Source organism: Heliangelus exortis, chromosome 3, assembly GCF_036169615.1.
Source record: "Heliangelus exortis chromosome 3, bHelExo1.hap1, whole genome shotgun sequence".
NCBI classification, from domain to species: Eukaryota; Metazoa; Chordata; class Aves; order Apodiformes; family Trochilidae; genus Heliangelus; species Heliangelus exortis.
This window is the reverse complement of record NC_092424.1, coordinates 8,236,139-8,253,524: the sequence shown is the minus strand read 5'-3', so window position 1 is coordinate 8,253,524 and position 17,386 is coordinate 8,236,139. Positions and strand designations below refer to the sequence as shown.

The 17,386-nt window shown below is 36.9% G+C and overlaps 1 protein-coding gene across 1 annotated transcript in view; it reads left to right on the top strand.

The window, feature by feature from the left end:
* The first annotated feature begins 881 nt into the window (after nt 1-881).
* The window catches only part of PLD5 (phospholipase D family member 5), a 57,629-nt gene continuing 41,124 nt past the window's right edge, over nt 882-17,386 (top strand). Inside the window, exons 1-2 of the mRNA XM_071739093.1 lie at nt 882-1,045; nt 6,525-6,639. Of these exons, the coding sequence (XP_071595194.1) occupies nt 959-1,045; nt 6,525-6,639 (202 nt within the window). The 5' untranslated portion in view covers nt 882-958. The remainder of the gene's footprint in view (nt 1,046-6,524; nt 6,640-17,386) is intronic.

Here is a 17,386-nt window from a genome sequence, read left to right as displayed (position 1 = left end):
TCCCTGTCCATGGCAGAGAGGTTGAAATAGATGATCTCTGAAGTCCCTTTTAAATTAAGTCAGTCCATGATATGATTCTATGATATTTTTAAGATTCCTCTATTGGAACTTGCTGCAATTTAAGGAAATCTAGCAGTGAGGAAATATGCTGAATGGAACACATCATTTCCCTGAAGCAGAGGAGCATATTTTTTTTAATCAGTTTATTACAATATTTATTTAGCTTCTTGGATCCCCGTGAATGTGTGTAATTTGCAGGTATTTGAATAGAGACAATGAGATCAAGGAGTCTTCCAAAAAGAAAAGGAAATTACAAGGGCATAATTCTTCTTTTCTTAACCACTGGATCCCAATTAGAGCCTTACAAAGGTAAACAAAAGCTGAAAAATGAGGTAGCTTAGTGCATCTGGAAAGACAGACTTCTCATACAGAGACTGCAATGTAATAAAATATCAGCTGTAAAAGTAGACTTGAGAGAATGCCAGGGAGTATACATCTTGTCATGTAGCTTAGAGGCAAGAAGAAATTAAATGCAAAGAGTAACAAAGCAAGAAGAAATTGTTTCATTCTTCCTGTCCTCAACTTAAGGACTGATTCACATTTGCTGTGTTTAAAGAAGCAAGCTTTTTCATGTTTAAGCTAATTTGGCAGACTTCTAAAGCTTAATTGGCTTAGCTGCATCTCCAGTAGGTCATTTCTGCATTTCATTGTTTTGTGGACCATGACAGTCAGCAGTTTCAGAGTGAGTTGTGGGGTGGCACACTGCTGAGAGCCTCTGGGAGCAGATGCTTTGGCTCCCCGACAGTCTTTACAATTTGGAACTTTTTAATAAAAGTGTTTTTGTTAAGTGGTTATTTTTTCCTTATCTATTCTCAGGGTTGCTCTTGTGGAAAATATTCCTGAAGGGATCAACTATTCAGACAGTGCACCATCCCATTTGTCTCTTTTCCAAGGCTGGATGAATTTACTTAATATGGCTGAAAAGTCTGTTGACATAGTATCTTCCCAGTGGGACCTCAATCACAGTCATCCATCAGCATGCCAGGTATGTTCTAGCCTAACAAAAGGGTGGGAATTGAACATTTTTCTTGTTTCACCATTAATTTTTTTAGAGCCACAACTCTTCCCTCTAGCAGACCTATTTGTTTGAGAAGTCTGAAAAAAACATTTTCATGTGGGGATTTTCCTGCCAGTACAATAGTTTTCTGAGGGTTTCTGGCACACTTGGCCTGGATAACACATTCAACACCTATTCATATCACTTCCATCTTAGGAAAGGATGTCACTGTGTAATCTTGAGGAATCTGCAGATTTCTACCTATAGTAACACATCCATAATTTTTGAATATAGATCAGTCTATACACTTTTTTTTTTTTTTTTTTTTTTTTGGTGCAACTGAAGTAAAAGCGTATGGATTAATTTTGCAGCCAAAGGAGTAGAATTACACCTGTAAAGAACAATGTAGTACCAGGTGATTTGTTATACCTTTTCAAAGTGAATATTGGGAGGGAGTGGTGTCTACAACTGAGATCAAGAGGAAAAAAATCAGGAATCATAGCAAATGAGACAAACATGCACTATGATGATGCTGTGCCAAAACCCATTTTGTTCTTGAGAGCAATCCTCTCAGAAATACAGTAAGGGCAAGTTTCTACTTACTGTTACTTTGAGGAACTAAGATTTTGAAGAACTAAAAGGCAGTGCCACCTCTTTCCCACCAAATGGATTCTTTGCTGACAGAAGCTGCTCAGCTGACATGAAAGGGTGTTAATTGTTGGGTAATTGTGAGAAATCAGCTCTATGATACTATCTTACAAACTCTTCACTTTCCTCTTGTTTTGTTGATGCTGTGCAGTAAAAAAAAAAGCCTTTTGGTAGATGATAGGCAAAGACTGGTGTTCCAAGCATTTAAAGATGGTAATGCAAGCAGCCTGTGTTTTCAAGTAATGAACTGGATTCTACTTCCTTTGAAACAGGCTGTAGAATAGTGGAACTACATATATTATCTGTTCTTCAGAATAAATCTTCTCTGTTTCTATTTAAAGTTAAGCTCTGAGGTGAGCAGCCTCATGTAAAATGTAGAGCAAACCCTTCCTTTAGGAATGATTAGAAATATTGGACTCTAATTTGTGAATAAATTTATTCAGTATAACAGTATTATAGTATTTTTCACAATGTAATTATGCAGCTAAGTTTTATTTAAATTCATTGCCTGAGAAGCTTCAAGCTCATGTACTGTCATTCAAACAGATGAATTAAGGACATAGTGTATTAGATGTCTTTAGGATGTGCATGAATTGGTATGTGCATGAATCTTTTAAAAATGTTTTGTCTGAAAAAATTCAACATGTCATTTGCTTCAAAACCAACTGAGCCTAAAAACCCCAAACAGAGAACAAAAATAGCAGACTGGAAATTGGGATTTCAGTAGTTAGGTATCAAAACAATTCACTGTTTCACCTTGTCACGCAAAGTAAAAACTGTAAGATATTGCCAAATGTCAGAGCAGGGAAAGGTAGAAGAGAAATTTAAGAAGTAGATTTGCTCTTTTGTCCTCAAATGCACTGTTAAATACAGATAATATTAAACATTTTCATAATATCTATCATAATTATCTATTTCTGCCTACTAGTAGTCTTACAAAAGTGAATAATTACTTCTGTTTAAAGACAATAAATATTCCAGTAATTTCTTCATTTGTGCAGCAGTGTGGGTTGAATAGCTGATAGATCTTTCTGTCAAGCTTATTCATCCTAAACCACTGCACTGTTATTGACCAGGCTAATGGCAAAAAAAATTGCTAAGAGTTAGTGTTTCTTTGCAAATCACTGTCTCAAAAAATGTACACAAAGCTTTGTTGTGTGAAAGAGAGGAGAGGATATTCGTATCTATCTGAGAACTTGTAAATGAAAGTGTCATTTCAGAGCAGCTTCAGTAATTGTAATTTTCAGAAGTATTAGTCAGATGTCCTCAAGCCTTTATAAATTTGGGTTCAGGTGAATTTGCCCAAAAATAGCAGAAGCATTATGCAAGGTAAGGGGATGAGATGCAAGAATTCCAGGTTGTGTGGTGCTTGGTAAGTCCTAGTTGTTTTACCAGAACCTAAGGACATAACCATTTTCCATATGGATCCAAATCCCACTCCTCTTCAACAGGTGTGAATTTTTGAAAGAAAAAAATAGCTGAGTAGGCTAGATTGCTTTTCCTTAATTAGTTACAAGATTTAGCTACATTCTCTGAATATATGTTTTCATGTTTTTACTTACACACTCTTATATATCCAAGATACATATTGCATAAAAATACATCAGAAAATTCTGCATTTTTATATATACACATGCACACATACCTACATATGTGTATCAGCCATATGTATACATATTACCCATTATGCCCAAAGGTAAATTGTACATATATACACACACATGTGGATATATAAAATTGCAAAATTTCCCAGTGTATTTTTTTTCATTTTTGTCTGTTGCCCAGTGTCCTTTACAGTTGTCGGTCCACGTTTTGTTGTAAATCTAATTCAAAAGCCACTGCTGACCGAGCTGTCCAGGTCACAACTGCTCTGCTCAGACTTCAGAGCTCATGAGTCCTGTTAAAATGGAGCCTCCCAAGTGCAAACACAGGGTGCTCCAATGCTGTGTGTGCTTCCACAGCTTAGCTGGTCAAGTTGACAAATATTTTTTTGGCAAAATACTAGACTTTGTACACCTCTTCTCTCACTCAAAAGAAAACCCTGTGTTTTAACAACTTAGTGATGTCATCTCAGGTAGTGATGTCAACAAGGTAGTTCTCATACAGCAGGTTAGAGTGTTTTGCAGAACGTGGACCTGTGACTCCTCCTGTGGAAATCTGATGTTAGAGGCATCAGAGGAAAATGAAAACACAGTTTTTGAGGATGGATCTTAATTTGCAGTGGAGAGATGAACAAAAGATCATGCCAATTTCATTATTTTCACAATTCACTTCCTCTGGCTCATCTCACATTTAAAAACTTCAATTCAGAGTCACCTTTTATGGTTCCATCAAGTCCTGCCTCAAAAATTTCATTTTAAGTTTAACAAAGAATTAATGGTGTCATAGTTTACTGTATTGTTGTAAGTTATGGCATGGCTCTCACTGGCTGGATGATTGGAGGGTAAACCTGCCCCTGAGTTTTACAATGATCACACAGAAATTGTTCAGTTCCCACACGGCTTGATGGTTTGACTCCCACATTACCTGACAGTTGGTTTGCATGAGAAAAACAGCTTTGTAAATGTAATCTCTGACAGTGAGGCTTGTGCCAGTCTCAGGCAAGTATTGCCCAAGGTTCTTCAGTAATTATTTTTGTTAGAACAAATGTTAGTGCCAGGACTTAATTACTTTTCTTTGAAAATTAATAAAAAGTCAAAATAAGTACAAAGAAGAGTTCTTCAAACTTAAACCACCAAACCTTCAAACCACCAAAAAATGGCTGCAACCAGCTGTAGAGTGATTTGTTTCTCCTTTTTTTTTCTCCTTTTTTTTTCTCCTTTTTTTTTCTCCTTTTTTTTTCTCCTTTTTTTTTCTCCTTTTTTTTCCTCCTTTTTTTTCCTCCTTTTTTTTTCTCCTTTTTTTCTCTCCTTTTTTTCTCTCCTTTTTTTCTCTCCTTTTTTTCTCTCCTTTTTTTCTCTCCTTTTTTTCTCTCCTTTTTTTCTCTCCTTTTTTTCTCTCCTTTTTTTCTCTCCTTTTTTTCTCTCCTTTTTTTCTCTCCTTTTTTTCTCTCCTTTTTTTCTCTCCTTTTTTTCTCTCCTTCTTTTTTTCTCTCCTTTTTTTCTCTCCTTTTTTTCTCTCCTTTTTTTCTCTCCTTTTTTTCTCTCCTTTTTTTCTCTCCTTTTTTTCTCTCCTTTTTTTCTCTCCTTTTTTTCTCTCCTTTTTTTCTCTCCTTTTTTTCTCTCCTTTTTTTCTCTCCTTTTTTTCTCTCCTTTTTTTCTCTCCTTTTTTTCTCTCCTTTTTTTCTCTCCTTTTTTTCTCTCCTTTTTTTCTCTCCTTTTTTTCTCTCCTTTTTTTCTCTCCTTTTTTTCTCTCCTTTTTTTCTCTCCTTTTTTTCTCTCCTTTTTTTCTCTCCTTTTTTTCTCTCCTTTTTTTCTCTCCTTTTTTTCTCTCCTTTTTTTCTCTCCTTTTTTTCTCTCCTTTTTTTCTCTCCTTTTTTTTTTTCTCCTTTTTTTTTTTTTTTTCTCCTTTTTCTTCACTGGGTGCCAGTTTCAGGTGTAATTGGGACCAATGTTTCAGATGTATGGTAGTTTGAAGATACCATGAGAATGTCAGTTTGTTCATGTGACAAATACTATCTAGTTCCTATTTTGCCATTTTCAGTAGGTTTTTAAAACAGCTCAGCAAAAAGTGTAAGAGAATATTTCATCAGGACAGGCAGATTTCTAGTGCTATTATTTATTAAAACAGACATGATATGAAGGAGCATGCTGGAGTTTCATAACGCTTGGCTGCTATTTCTCAGTCCCGACAAGCCAGGTGTACAGAAATGATTCTGATCACTCTCACGTAGTCTCACAGCAGCCTGGTATTGTTTGGCAAAGGGAATATGGTCTGAATGACAGCACAAAGGTTTTATATTTACCAGAAGCATTTCAAATGTTCTGACAGCAGTGACAAAACTCTTCAGACCTTCTGTCCTGTATTTCTTCCTTTTCCTAACAGTACAATTGCAAGTAAATATGTCAGGTTGAAACTGAGTTTCAGATTAATATTAATGGTGAAGTGGGCCAGGTTCTCCAACAATCAAGGAAGAATTCCTAGTACCTTAGTTTACTCCAGTACTTACAGATTTTTAAAAACAAGTTGTGAATTTTTCATAGTTGTATAGAAAGTCAAGGCTAAGCTTCGGTGAGGGTTTGAATGCCAGGGGCAGGGCAGGGCATAGTGGAACATGGTTGACACAGTGATTGAAGGTCCCAGGTTTGATTAGAGCCTAACAGTGCTGATCCACAGCTATTGCAGGAGGGACCACATTGTAGAGACCCAGGAGTCCTGGTGAATGCCCCTCTGTTCCTCAGGATGATGCCAGAGCTGCTGTGTAACTCTCTATCCACCACCCATCCCCTCCCTGCTATTTTCTCATTATTCTTACCTCTGATAACATCTGCCCCTTTCTCCTTAAAGCAAAAGAAGACAAAACCAAACCAAACATTAAAAACCCAAACCAACCAAAACAAACACAACAAAAAACCCAACCCAAAATAAAACAAAAACCAACCAACCAAAAAAAAAAAAAAAAAAACAACCCCAAAAAACACAACTACTGATGTAAGAATTGAATATCATTTTGGCTTCATGGTGAATGTGGGAGAAGAACACTCCTTGACTTGCTGTTTTTTGAGTTGCTACCTTTAGAATGACTTAATCTCTAGGAACATATTTATGTGGATGTACAATATTGGTTTGTTTTTTTTACAACAGGTATCTTTAATTTGTTGATATGTGCTTTGAACAATTCTGTCTTACCACTCTTACTTTCTTTTAATGTTCTCCCCAGGGTCAGCGTCTTTTTGAAAAATTGCTTGAACTGGCATCCCGAAATATTGAGATAAAACTAGTGAGTGATATCCTGCCTGTAGAATCCAAGGTATTAAACGACTTGAAAACAAAGGGTAAGACCACCATCTTCATGTTGTTATGCCACTGACTGCTACATAATGCTCTTTTTACTTAAAATGCAGACTCAGATGTTATGTAACTTGCATACTATTGGTTTAGCACTGGTACCCTAGAATCCTTCAATTTTCTCTGGTTCACAGCTACCAAAAGTCTGAAAGTCTATTAATATAATTGATATTTGCATTTTTGCAAGTGGTTAAAAAGGTGATACAGTGATTAAAAATGTTTGAACTCACTGGAGCCATTCTAATTGTAGGTATTGTGACTTGGCAGACTACTGATATACCTTGTAGGACAGATACTTACCCCTTTTGAACAAAATAAATTATTAAAACATCATGCCTATGGTACTACTGATTCTAAAGCACTGGAAAATAGACTGTCAATCAGGTTTGGACAAGAGACAAGGTTTTTTGTGCTATATGTATTTCTTAGATACCTGCTTTCCTAGTCATTGTTTTGAGGCTTTTTCCAAAGAGGGATTACACTCTGGTGGGCTACATGACCAAACTTGCTTTATGTGAAACTGCATGGAAAAAAAGAAGAGAGAGTTGAAGAAATGCTGAAAGAAATTAGAATCTCTTAGGAGTTTTAAAAATCTCATACATACTTCTGAATATTAATAATATGTTAATCATCTATATAATCTGATAAAAGTATAATCTTTAGGGTAGGATATATTTTTCAAAGGGTAAATAGAGCCTATATATTTTGATGGTGATATTTTTTGACACATATTACTAAGAGAATTCTGAAAAATTAATTAAGTAAAGCATTTGCTATGAATAGCATGACTCTAACATAACAAATATGTTGATGGTAAAGAATAAAAACACCCTTTCCCCAGAAAAATCAACCAGATTGTTTAAATTCCTTGTAATCTCACTTGGTAAGTAAAAGAATGTTCACTAATGGAAGTCCTGGTCTCTTAAAGAGATCATCTTTTTATCAAGACTGATATCTTATTTAAATGGAATAAATACAGATTTTTGTCATTTCACGGTACTGCTTATTCCAGGGCTTTGATTATTTCTTTTACATAACCAAAAGTGCTATCACTCCTTTGATAACCACTAAGAATGCATCAGCTCTCTCAGACATCTGTGAAGCAAGGACTTATATTTGTCTGATGCCTTGAAAAAGAGATAAGTATTTTAATATCAACTGTCTTTGAAAAAGTGGTTTCTTTTCCTTGGGATTCTAATGTCCCAGGTTCCCATGAGTCAGAGGAGATAAGAGGTAGAGCCTGTACTTTTATACTTTTTTGTACCTGGCAACTGATATTTTACCTATCATTTATTTAGAATACCCAACACCAAAAAATATCCTCTTTCAAAAAAAATTAAAAAAAGTGTGCAAAGATTTTAGCTAAAAAAAAGGGAGTCATATTTGTGATTAACATTTTCTTCAGTTTATGTGGGAACTAATTAGACCTTTGAGCTTTTTGAACAAACAAAACACAGGCTTTTACCATCCTACTAGCTTCAGTTTCCCTTATACCTTGTTCAGATTTCTCATAAGGAAAATCTTAGAGTATTCAAATGAAGTGATCAGTATCTTTGAATGTTCCAAGCTACAAAGAATTGGAGAAAGGGGTAATTCTTTTGAGTTCTCCTGTCACTGTCTTTGAACCCTATAATTGTAGATAACATTGTGTATTGTTGGCCTTTTTCAAATATCAATATTGTAACTTCTTGATTTTATCATTATGGTTGGGTTTTTTTGTAACTCCATTTTTTGCTTTGCTTATTTCTACAACTTCTGATATTTTTAATAGAATTGATTATGACCGTGGTCATTGACAACTTTGTTGCAAATCTTTCATCTGCATTTAGTTTTGTTGTTTGTTTTTAATCTCCAGTAGAGCCAGGGGAAACTTCTGCATCCCTGAGAAGAGATAAGAGAACTAAATCTGATGGAATGTTAAACCTAACTTAATTTAATGTTGAAATGAACAGGCCTTGTCTGAATAGCAGATTCATGGTATATCCTGCTTGTGCCAAACTGGTAGGCTAGCTTAAAAAAAAAAAATTAGTTCAATATTAATAACATAGTAAAAGGAAGAATTATTTATGTTAGCCTTTTTCACATGTGCTGGAGAAAAAAAAATTACTCTTGCCTACAGTTTTTGTCTTAGAGAATAGCAAACATATCATAAGATTTGTTATGCTATCCTGGAAGATCTTTCTACTAAAATTATTAATCTCCTTGCTTGTGAGGCACTGGCACCTTCAGAAATCAGTCAGAATTGAGCCCTGAATAATCACTTTGTGTCATCATATGGACACACTATTCATGTAGATAACTATTATGGTTTTTTCCCTTCAACTAGTCATGTTTGTCACAGAAAATATGCCATCCCCCCTTTTTTAATATAAAAGTTCCTCTCAGGGAAAGGAAAGTGGTAAATAAATTGATAATAGATCAGTAGTTTAACCAAGCTTCTCAAGATGGAGAACCAGAATGCATTTGGCTGAACAGACCCAAACTCCCTCTTGGGAGAATTAGAGTGGAGTCCAAGCACTACTCTGCTCACATAATGAACTGAGCAGCATGGGCAGTAGCATGGAAAGAGAGCACACATATAGCCTGTGGGGATCTGGGATTTTTATGTGCTTCTGAGCCTGCCTTCACCTTGATGAGCATCATCTCACCTCTTCTTTCCAAGGCAGATTCTATGTGAGAGGCCAGGCAGTGGGGCTGTCCTACGACCCGTGAAGGGCAGGGGCTGTGGCACAGAGAAGACAGAAGAGCCTTGCTTTTATTTTCAGTGATCAGAATCCCTGAACTGTGCCCTCATGCTGTGCAGCCTGGGTCCTGGAGTCAGGATGAGGGATAATTCAGATGTCAGCCCCAGGATGTACCTGTTGATTTACTGGCCAAGAACCTTTAAGGATGCTATAGTTCCTTAGCCCATGATATTCACCTCACTCTGCATCTTCAGGTAGTGTGTCCCCTTAAGCAACCCAGGTAGATGTCTCACCCCAGTGACATGGGTTTGTATGTGGTTGCTTGAAGAACTCAGTCATCCATATTATCTCATGCAGTATTTTGTTTTATTGGCTTTGTTCTGTTTGGTTTTGTACTAGGAATCATGGTATATTATAGAACTGCTCCTTCTCAGCAGCTCTTGAGTCTGCTTCTGCCAGCCAGATTATTCTAGCACATATTTCATTTTTCTAGACAGGCATGCATGGAGCCCCCTTGCCTCTTCTCCCCATTTCTGAAGTACTGTAGAAAGCAGCTTTGATAGACCTTTCCCAACCCAGGGATGCATCCTAGAGTCCTCCCTACACATCATCCCTCTCCAGCAGCCATCCCTACCGATTAACAGAGGAAAAAGTTGAAATCTGACTTCATATTTGAGCTGATGGGGTAAGATAAAACATAACCTGTGTGGATGGGAGAGGAGAAATGAACTGATGTAGAGTAAAATAAAATTAGTAATTTACAGTTGCATTGTTAGTAAGGATTTTTGAGGTAGTTGTGAACCTGTAGGTTTGTTGCCACTGCTAAGCCTGCTTTGGTCATGTCTTTGTTATCCTGACTGTCTCGAGCTGGGTGTAAAACAAGGCAGCTTGATTACAGAAGCAGTTTAGCAGCTGCAGTGAAAAGAGTGGATTGATTTACTGTGTTACACACCTAGAGCTGGGGGAACAGGAGCTCCAGGGTGCTGTGATAATGTACAATTGCTGGTGATTACTGCACTGTGGCAGTGTTGTTTACTTGCAAAATTAAGCATACAGAAATGAGGATATACAAGTCGCAGAAGATATATTTATGATAGACTTAAATTATATGATCAGATTCTATATTTTGCATAGAATATCTGGCTGGTACTTGCTATAATCTCACCACATTAATCAGATTTTTTTTCTCTTGTATTGAATGAGGATATGTCAAACATTCAATGCCTTAGGCAGATTATGTCCATTCAGGGGATATTATTTCTGCTGTTAATGGCTAAAATCTTTTTTTATCTTCATATTTAATGTATGTCTTTAGGCTTTCTTTATTGCACATCTGCCAGGTCCTGTACTGAATGCAGAATGATTAATTTCATAGGTTTTTCCATGCTGCTTCTCACTGTGGTATCTGAGTACTCTGCAAATACAGTATTAATGAATTTCTTTTTACACCACTGGTAGACAAGGTCTCTTGATGGTTCTGTCTCTCAGGGACAGCTAGCAATTATTCATGACAGCACAAGCACTGGAAACCAGATCTGAGCATTTGTATTCTATAGCTGTAATTAAAAAATGTGCATTTGTAATATAAAAAAAACGACAACATGTAAGTTCAGCCAGCTCATGTTGTCAAAATTACTTCTAAACAGTCTACAAATGATGATGTTATTCCTGTAGGCCTTTTTGTAATATGCAGTCCTAGGGTGTGAAGTCTTGAGTCTCTATAGTTAACTTTAAATCTGCATTTCACTTTCACATATGTATACAAATACTGTGCCTACATGTATACCATTCTTTTGTGAAAAGTAGGTCTGCCTGTAGGCAAAAATTGGCTCACAGTGTAAACAAACCTTCACCATCCTCCTTGTGCTGTGACAGTAGCTTATTATGCTTGTTTTCAAGGTTATTGCTTTAGCCTTTTCTCAGCTGTGGTTCAGTCTACTAGATTGAAACATTTCTTGTAATCCTCCCCCTCCTTGCACATAATTATGTACCAGTCTTTGTTCCTCAGTAATATTTGACTAGTATTGTCTCCAGGTAGCAGGTTGTTGTAAGATTTCTTACGTGTACAGAATCAAAATCCCTTCCTAATTAGAATCTTATTTTAACTGACAGTTTTAATGCTTTTTAAGACATGCCAATGGATTCCCTTTCTTCATTTTGCATTCCTTCGTTCCTTTTCTATTTGCTTTTTTCCCAATACTCCCTTTTCATGAATCATTGTTCATATATTTGCAAGGAATATTTTTTAGTCAGTGATAGCTGAGGGAGATATGAAAAGAGAAGTCTGTCCATATCACACTGGGATTTTAAAAAATTCATTGGCTAACTCCACTAAGAGCTGTTGAAAGTTACCAATGAAACTGGGGAATGGAAATTCCTTGTGCTAAGGGAGGATCTGATCACACATGTAGCTGTTATTAATTGAGCAGTTCAGTTCATGCACATTTGTCCAGTGTAATACTCTCCCTTACTGAGAAACTAAAAAGTTCTTTTATTGTAACAGGACAATGAACTGAGTGGAAATAGGAGCTCTACAAACCTTTTTTGCTTTTATTCAGGCTCTCTAGCTTGCAAACACTAGCAGTTATCATTCCATGACAAATTAAATCAGTCTAAGTCTGGGCAGCTGCATGATCCCAGCCTCCTCTTTGCCCTCCCCACCATATGCTGTCCCTGCATTCTTCATTGCATCAGTGATCATGTGGAAAGGCAGTTCAGGGGGGTACAGACTGCTTTTTTTTTGGGGGGGGGAGGCTGGTTTAATTGTCATTTGCACTAGATTTCTGCATTAGTGTATGATCTCTCAGGTGTAATGTCTGGGTACAACACGGAGAGGAAACATGTAATGGGTTGGCAAGAGAGGTAATAGCACTGTTGGAATGAAATTTGATAAACTTTTGTTTTAATTAAATCATTGCATGATGGACAGCAATAGTTAATGTGATTTATATATCAGGTGAAATATGTTTAGTCCCATCTTTTGTCTTCTCATAGGATGCTTATGGTGCTGCACAGTGTTAGAGCTTTGGTGCTTATGGGACATTAGTTCTTTTTACTTTTTTTCACGATCATGTTCCCTTTGTCTAGTTTGTGGAAGGATGGGAAGATGACACACGTGGAAAAACACACACAAAAAAACCTCATTATAATATAAAGGCAACCAGAGCCTTGGGTTGTACTGTCTTGTTTTGCAAAGAGAGGGAGGGAAAAAGGTTTATTTAAGCCAGAATTTTAGTACCCACCAGAGCAAGTGATAAATTCTAATTCTAATCTCTGTGGCATCTGGGACTTGGGCTTTACTTAGAAATTATTACTTTTAATGAGGGGAATGGTTGTGTTCCCAAAGACAGGACCCTCCCACTGGTAATGTGCATTTTTGCTTTGTAGAATATCAGTCACGTGCTTTTGACTATCTGTAGCCTTTGTTTCAAATATCCCTGGGTAAATAATATTACATTTTTCTTGATGGATTAGGGCAAGAGGTACTGTAAGGTACTTGGAAGCAGATGGTAGGTGTTCAGTAGAAACAATGTCATAGCTCTTCTGCTTTGAAATTTGTAACTGAATTTATGGTAGATTGATCAGTATTTTAGTACATAATTTCAGTTCTTTCAATTCTGTTACTAATGTGTGTATATTCCTGAATTTGGTAGAAATGGACACTTCTTTATTTCATAAGCTCCAGCTCAACCATGTGTTGGTGATCCAGCCATCTTGTAAACAGCCAAGTTGCTTTTGTCTTTTTAGTAACTACTCAGGTCCAATGTAGCAGGTTTGTACCACAGGAATCATCTCCAAATCTTGCTTGATAGCTTACATGCTGTAATGGATTCTTCCTGTATGGCAGTGGTTGGTTTGAGTCACTGACATGTTTTAGTACCAATAAAGGATGGCATGAGCAGAAATTAGTTGTGACATATGGATAGCATGCAAGTTCCCACTTGCAATAGCTGGAAGAGCTGCTAGGGCTGTCTGAGCTCAGAAAATGTTTGTGAAATAGCTGTGCAGAATTTTGGCACCACACGCTTTCTCTTGTATACAAAAGCATTCACACTATCTCATGAAGAGATGAAGGCTAATGGCCCTGGGTAGCAGTCCAAAGAAAGCAGTCAGTTTGCCATCAGTGAGTTTTGTCTTCTATATTTGTTTGCTTCTGCTGGAAGCCTGACTGTCTTCCTAGAAAGGTGCCTTGGTCAGGCACAGCAACCTATATTTGATTGCTACTGTTTGTGAGCAGGTTCAGCCTTCCTGATGATGGTGGGTCTTTGGTCTCTTACCTAGTTCAGTTTTTGTCATCTAGACTGAAATGCAACTATATTTTATTTCACTATCATTTTCATCGTGTTGTCTCTTCTTTCTCTTATTGAACACTGGTCAAAACCTCATCTGGGCAAGAACTTGCTTCCTTTTCTTCCTGTGCTGTTAACACTGGAATATGAGTGCTTCGTAAATATTCAAGAATAAACATTCTCCTGTGCTTCAGATGACCCTGTTAATATCTAGTAACTCTATCAGTATGATCTTTCATTATTTTCACACAGGAGGTGCCTGCTTGCCTATGGATTCACTGTACTTCATGTCAGTATTCAACCATGTTCACCATTACCTCATTATAATTTCCAGTTTACATGCATTTTATAGTGCCAATCTAATTGATCCCCCTTTCTTCCTCTTTTCTTGCTGCCCTACACTCTTATCCCTCAGGTCTTCCTTCCTCTATGTGTGTTTCTAGCTAGTTCAGATGGGCTTCTGATGTCAGGGCAGCAGTTTCTCCTGCAGCTCAGATGAGTCCTTTGAAGGCATTGGCACCAAGTCCATGATGGGACTGTTGGGACTAGAAGTGCTCGTTCTCCCTTCTGGCCTGACTTTCATAGGTATCCCAGTGTGCTGCTGCAAGCAGTGCAGGTGTGCCACAGGCAGCCCCTGCCTGATACCCTACTGTAATCCCAGATAGCCCTAACTGGTCAGTCTCTGCCTCTTATTGTCCTCAAGATCATCCAGTCTGTCCTGTGAGGTTTGGAGAAGGCAGCCCTACACACCTGGGTGTCCACCAGTTCAAGATGTCACAAGGGAGTGATAGAGCTCTATTCCTGTCCTTTGCAGACAGTTGCTGATATTTACACAGGAGAAATAAGAGGATACTTGTGGTCTAGGCCCTCTGGGATACTAAAATTCTCCATGGTTTCAGAGAGTTGTCACTTTTATTGACCATACATTGTGTGTGTCCTTCACCCAGCTAGTAACACAGTTATGGCTCCCTTTTATTTTCCTTTCTGCATTTCAAATAGGCTGTTTAGATGAAAGTTGCTAACTGACAAGCTATTGATTTATATCCCCTATGAATTTCCTCAAAGACAAATTTTTTTTTTCCTCATGTGCATTTTATTTTTCCTCAGTGCTCTGTGTGAATTTTTCTGCTTTTGACATTGAAGCATGACTATTTGTCTCTTTGAAATGTCTCCATTTTACTGTATGAAGTATCTGTGTGGCCAAACCAGAATGCTGAAGCTTAAAACTGCATCTGACAGTCTGGTCTGAACAGTGGCAAGGCAGAGCTGCAGTGTCTACTCTATTTTTATAAAAGAAGAGACTGCCCAAGTACCATATTCTTTTAAGAACCTTAGACCTATGGTAAGAAAAAAAAGCTCAGTTTCAGTTGTTCAGACTAAGAAGTCAATAAGAAATTGCCAGAGACCCAATTTGCCACAGCAACCAGCAATCTTTGTCTACCTTTGGGTTGTGTATCATTAATTAATACTTGTAGAAGTTCTAGCACATGTTAAATAAAAATAGGACCAAATTAAGTGCCCCAAGACTGTGTTTAGCCCTAAAACTCCTAAGAAAAAAACATTTTTTTTTCCTTTCCACAAATGTATTTGAAAAGGGTTAGAGAACATATTATTCTGTTTGTGTAGTTAGAGAATAAAATATGTTCCTGAAGGAATTGGGAGTGGGAGTGTGAATGAATAAGTGCATGTGTATATCTAATAAATTAAACAATGAATGAGTGGGCAAAGGCCAGAGTGGAATGATTAACCAAGGATTAAGTGAGAGAGTGTGAAAGAGAGGGAGGAAAAATGATGTGAGTGGCAAGAAGTGGGGAGAATGAAATAAAAGGGAGGAATTAATCAGATGAATGAGAAAGGCAAAAACAGATAACTGGGTAGGTAATGTAGGAAAACATCAGAAAAGAATGCTGGCTAAGGGTGAAGTGTGTTCTTGGTGGGCTTGTGACAGCACAGATGAGAGAAAATTAATTGGGCTGGAGGTATGAATTATCTGAAATAAAAAGGAAAGTCAAAACTGATCTGGTAGGATAATTGGACAGAATCAAAGGAAAGAGGTAGGGAGAGATAAGTGAGAAGAAAGTAATAAAAGGAAACAGCTGGGCCACTGGCAGAGTTCTGGCTGTGCTTCTGCTTTCCTTGTATTGCCATGGCCAGGTCAGGTTCTGCTCATGTCTTTTGGGAGCCTGGAGACAGTACCCCAGGGGCTGCTCAGAGTCAGCTAATGAAAGTGTAGGAAAAGCAATCAATTCTCTTATGAAGGTTTCGTAAAACTAAAAAGCAGCAGAAGCTTAGGGCCAAAAAATACTGCCCTTTTAAGGTGCACATTCTGGCATCTCCTCTTTGCTCACCCTGCATTCTCTCACTTTCCAGAATTAAGTCCTTCACAGGAAGGAAACCCAGAACCCAAAGCAGACCCACAGATGTCTGAGGACCACATTTTTTTAATGATTGCAGTAGTGTTGTTACTGCTAGAATATTTAGAAGTGATTGTTCACAGTATCAGTGGTTTTAAAATACATAAATATCACAATGGAATTGTGATTTAAAAAAGTTAAAAAGAAAGACAGGGATAAATGCTGCATTTTTTTTATTTTTTTTTTTTTTAAGAGGTTTAGTCTTGAACATTCATAGGAGGTTTTGATCAGAATTTCATCTTATGTTGAGATGAAAAATGTGCCTAAATTCTTGGATGTTTCACAAAACTACTGCTTCATAATGCTAATATGAATAAAGAAATTGAAGGGGAGTGGGGTAAGCAGTGTGTGAGTTTCCTAATCACACTATTATATTTAAGATAGCTTTCCTCTACAGTAAGAACTTATGCAATTATAATTAGGCAAAGAAATAAAGCCACAATCCAACTTTACTAATGCTTCTACTTATAATATTATGGTCTTTCTTTAAGTGGTAATATGCTTTGTTGCCTGAATCAACTAAGAAAATTACTTCTCCCAATCTCTAAAGCAATCACTTTTATAGCTTCATCTAGTAAATGAGCAACCTACTCTCCAATAATGAAGGGCAAAAAAAGAGAATTTTTTTTTTAAAGCCTTTCTATCAAACTTCATTGTACACTAGTTATCTTATAGACTCTACTGAATCATCAGAGTCCTAAAATGGATTTATAATTAAAAAAAAGAAAAGCTATTTAGAGTAAAGCTGAGTTCTGCTAAGGGGAAAGCATTGAACTGATCATCAGTGCTCTCATTACTTGAAGTCTTATTCAAAATAATCTACGGCTCTTGGCATGAAATACTTTAAATAGTTCAAAAAAAAAACCCCAAGAAAATTGATTGAAAAATACTGTCAGAGTTATATTTTAAGTTTCAATAGATTCTTATGCATCGACTCAATTATTTTTTTAAAAGATAGTTTAAAATGGGAGTCCTAAATTTTGTGCCAAACAGTGAGGATTTCTATAGCAGCTATAGCATAAAATTCACTGTCTTCAGAGATCAAAACCAGGTGAGAAAATATAAAGTCAAAGCATGACTGCTTTTCTGACTTGTTCCACATAATGAAAGTGTTGGCCACTTACATTTGTGGGGTTCTTGCTTATCAAATATCTTCTGGGTGGCACCATGTGCCTTTCAAGAACATGGTAACATAGATGTGTCTTTGTTAAGGATAGAATAGTTGCTTTCTATTAGAAAATGTAGAATGTAAATTTCTGCAGTGATAAAAATCTGAAATGAAAAGTCAAGCACACAGTACAAATTTAAAGAAAGAGAAAGAAAGGGAAAGAACAATTACAGTGCAAA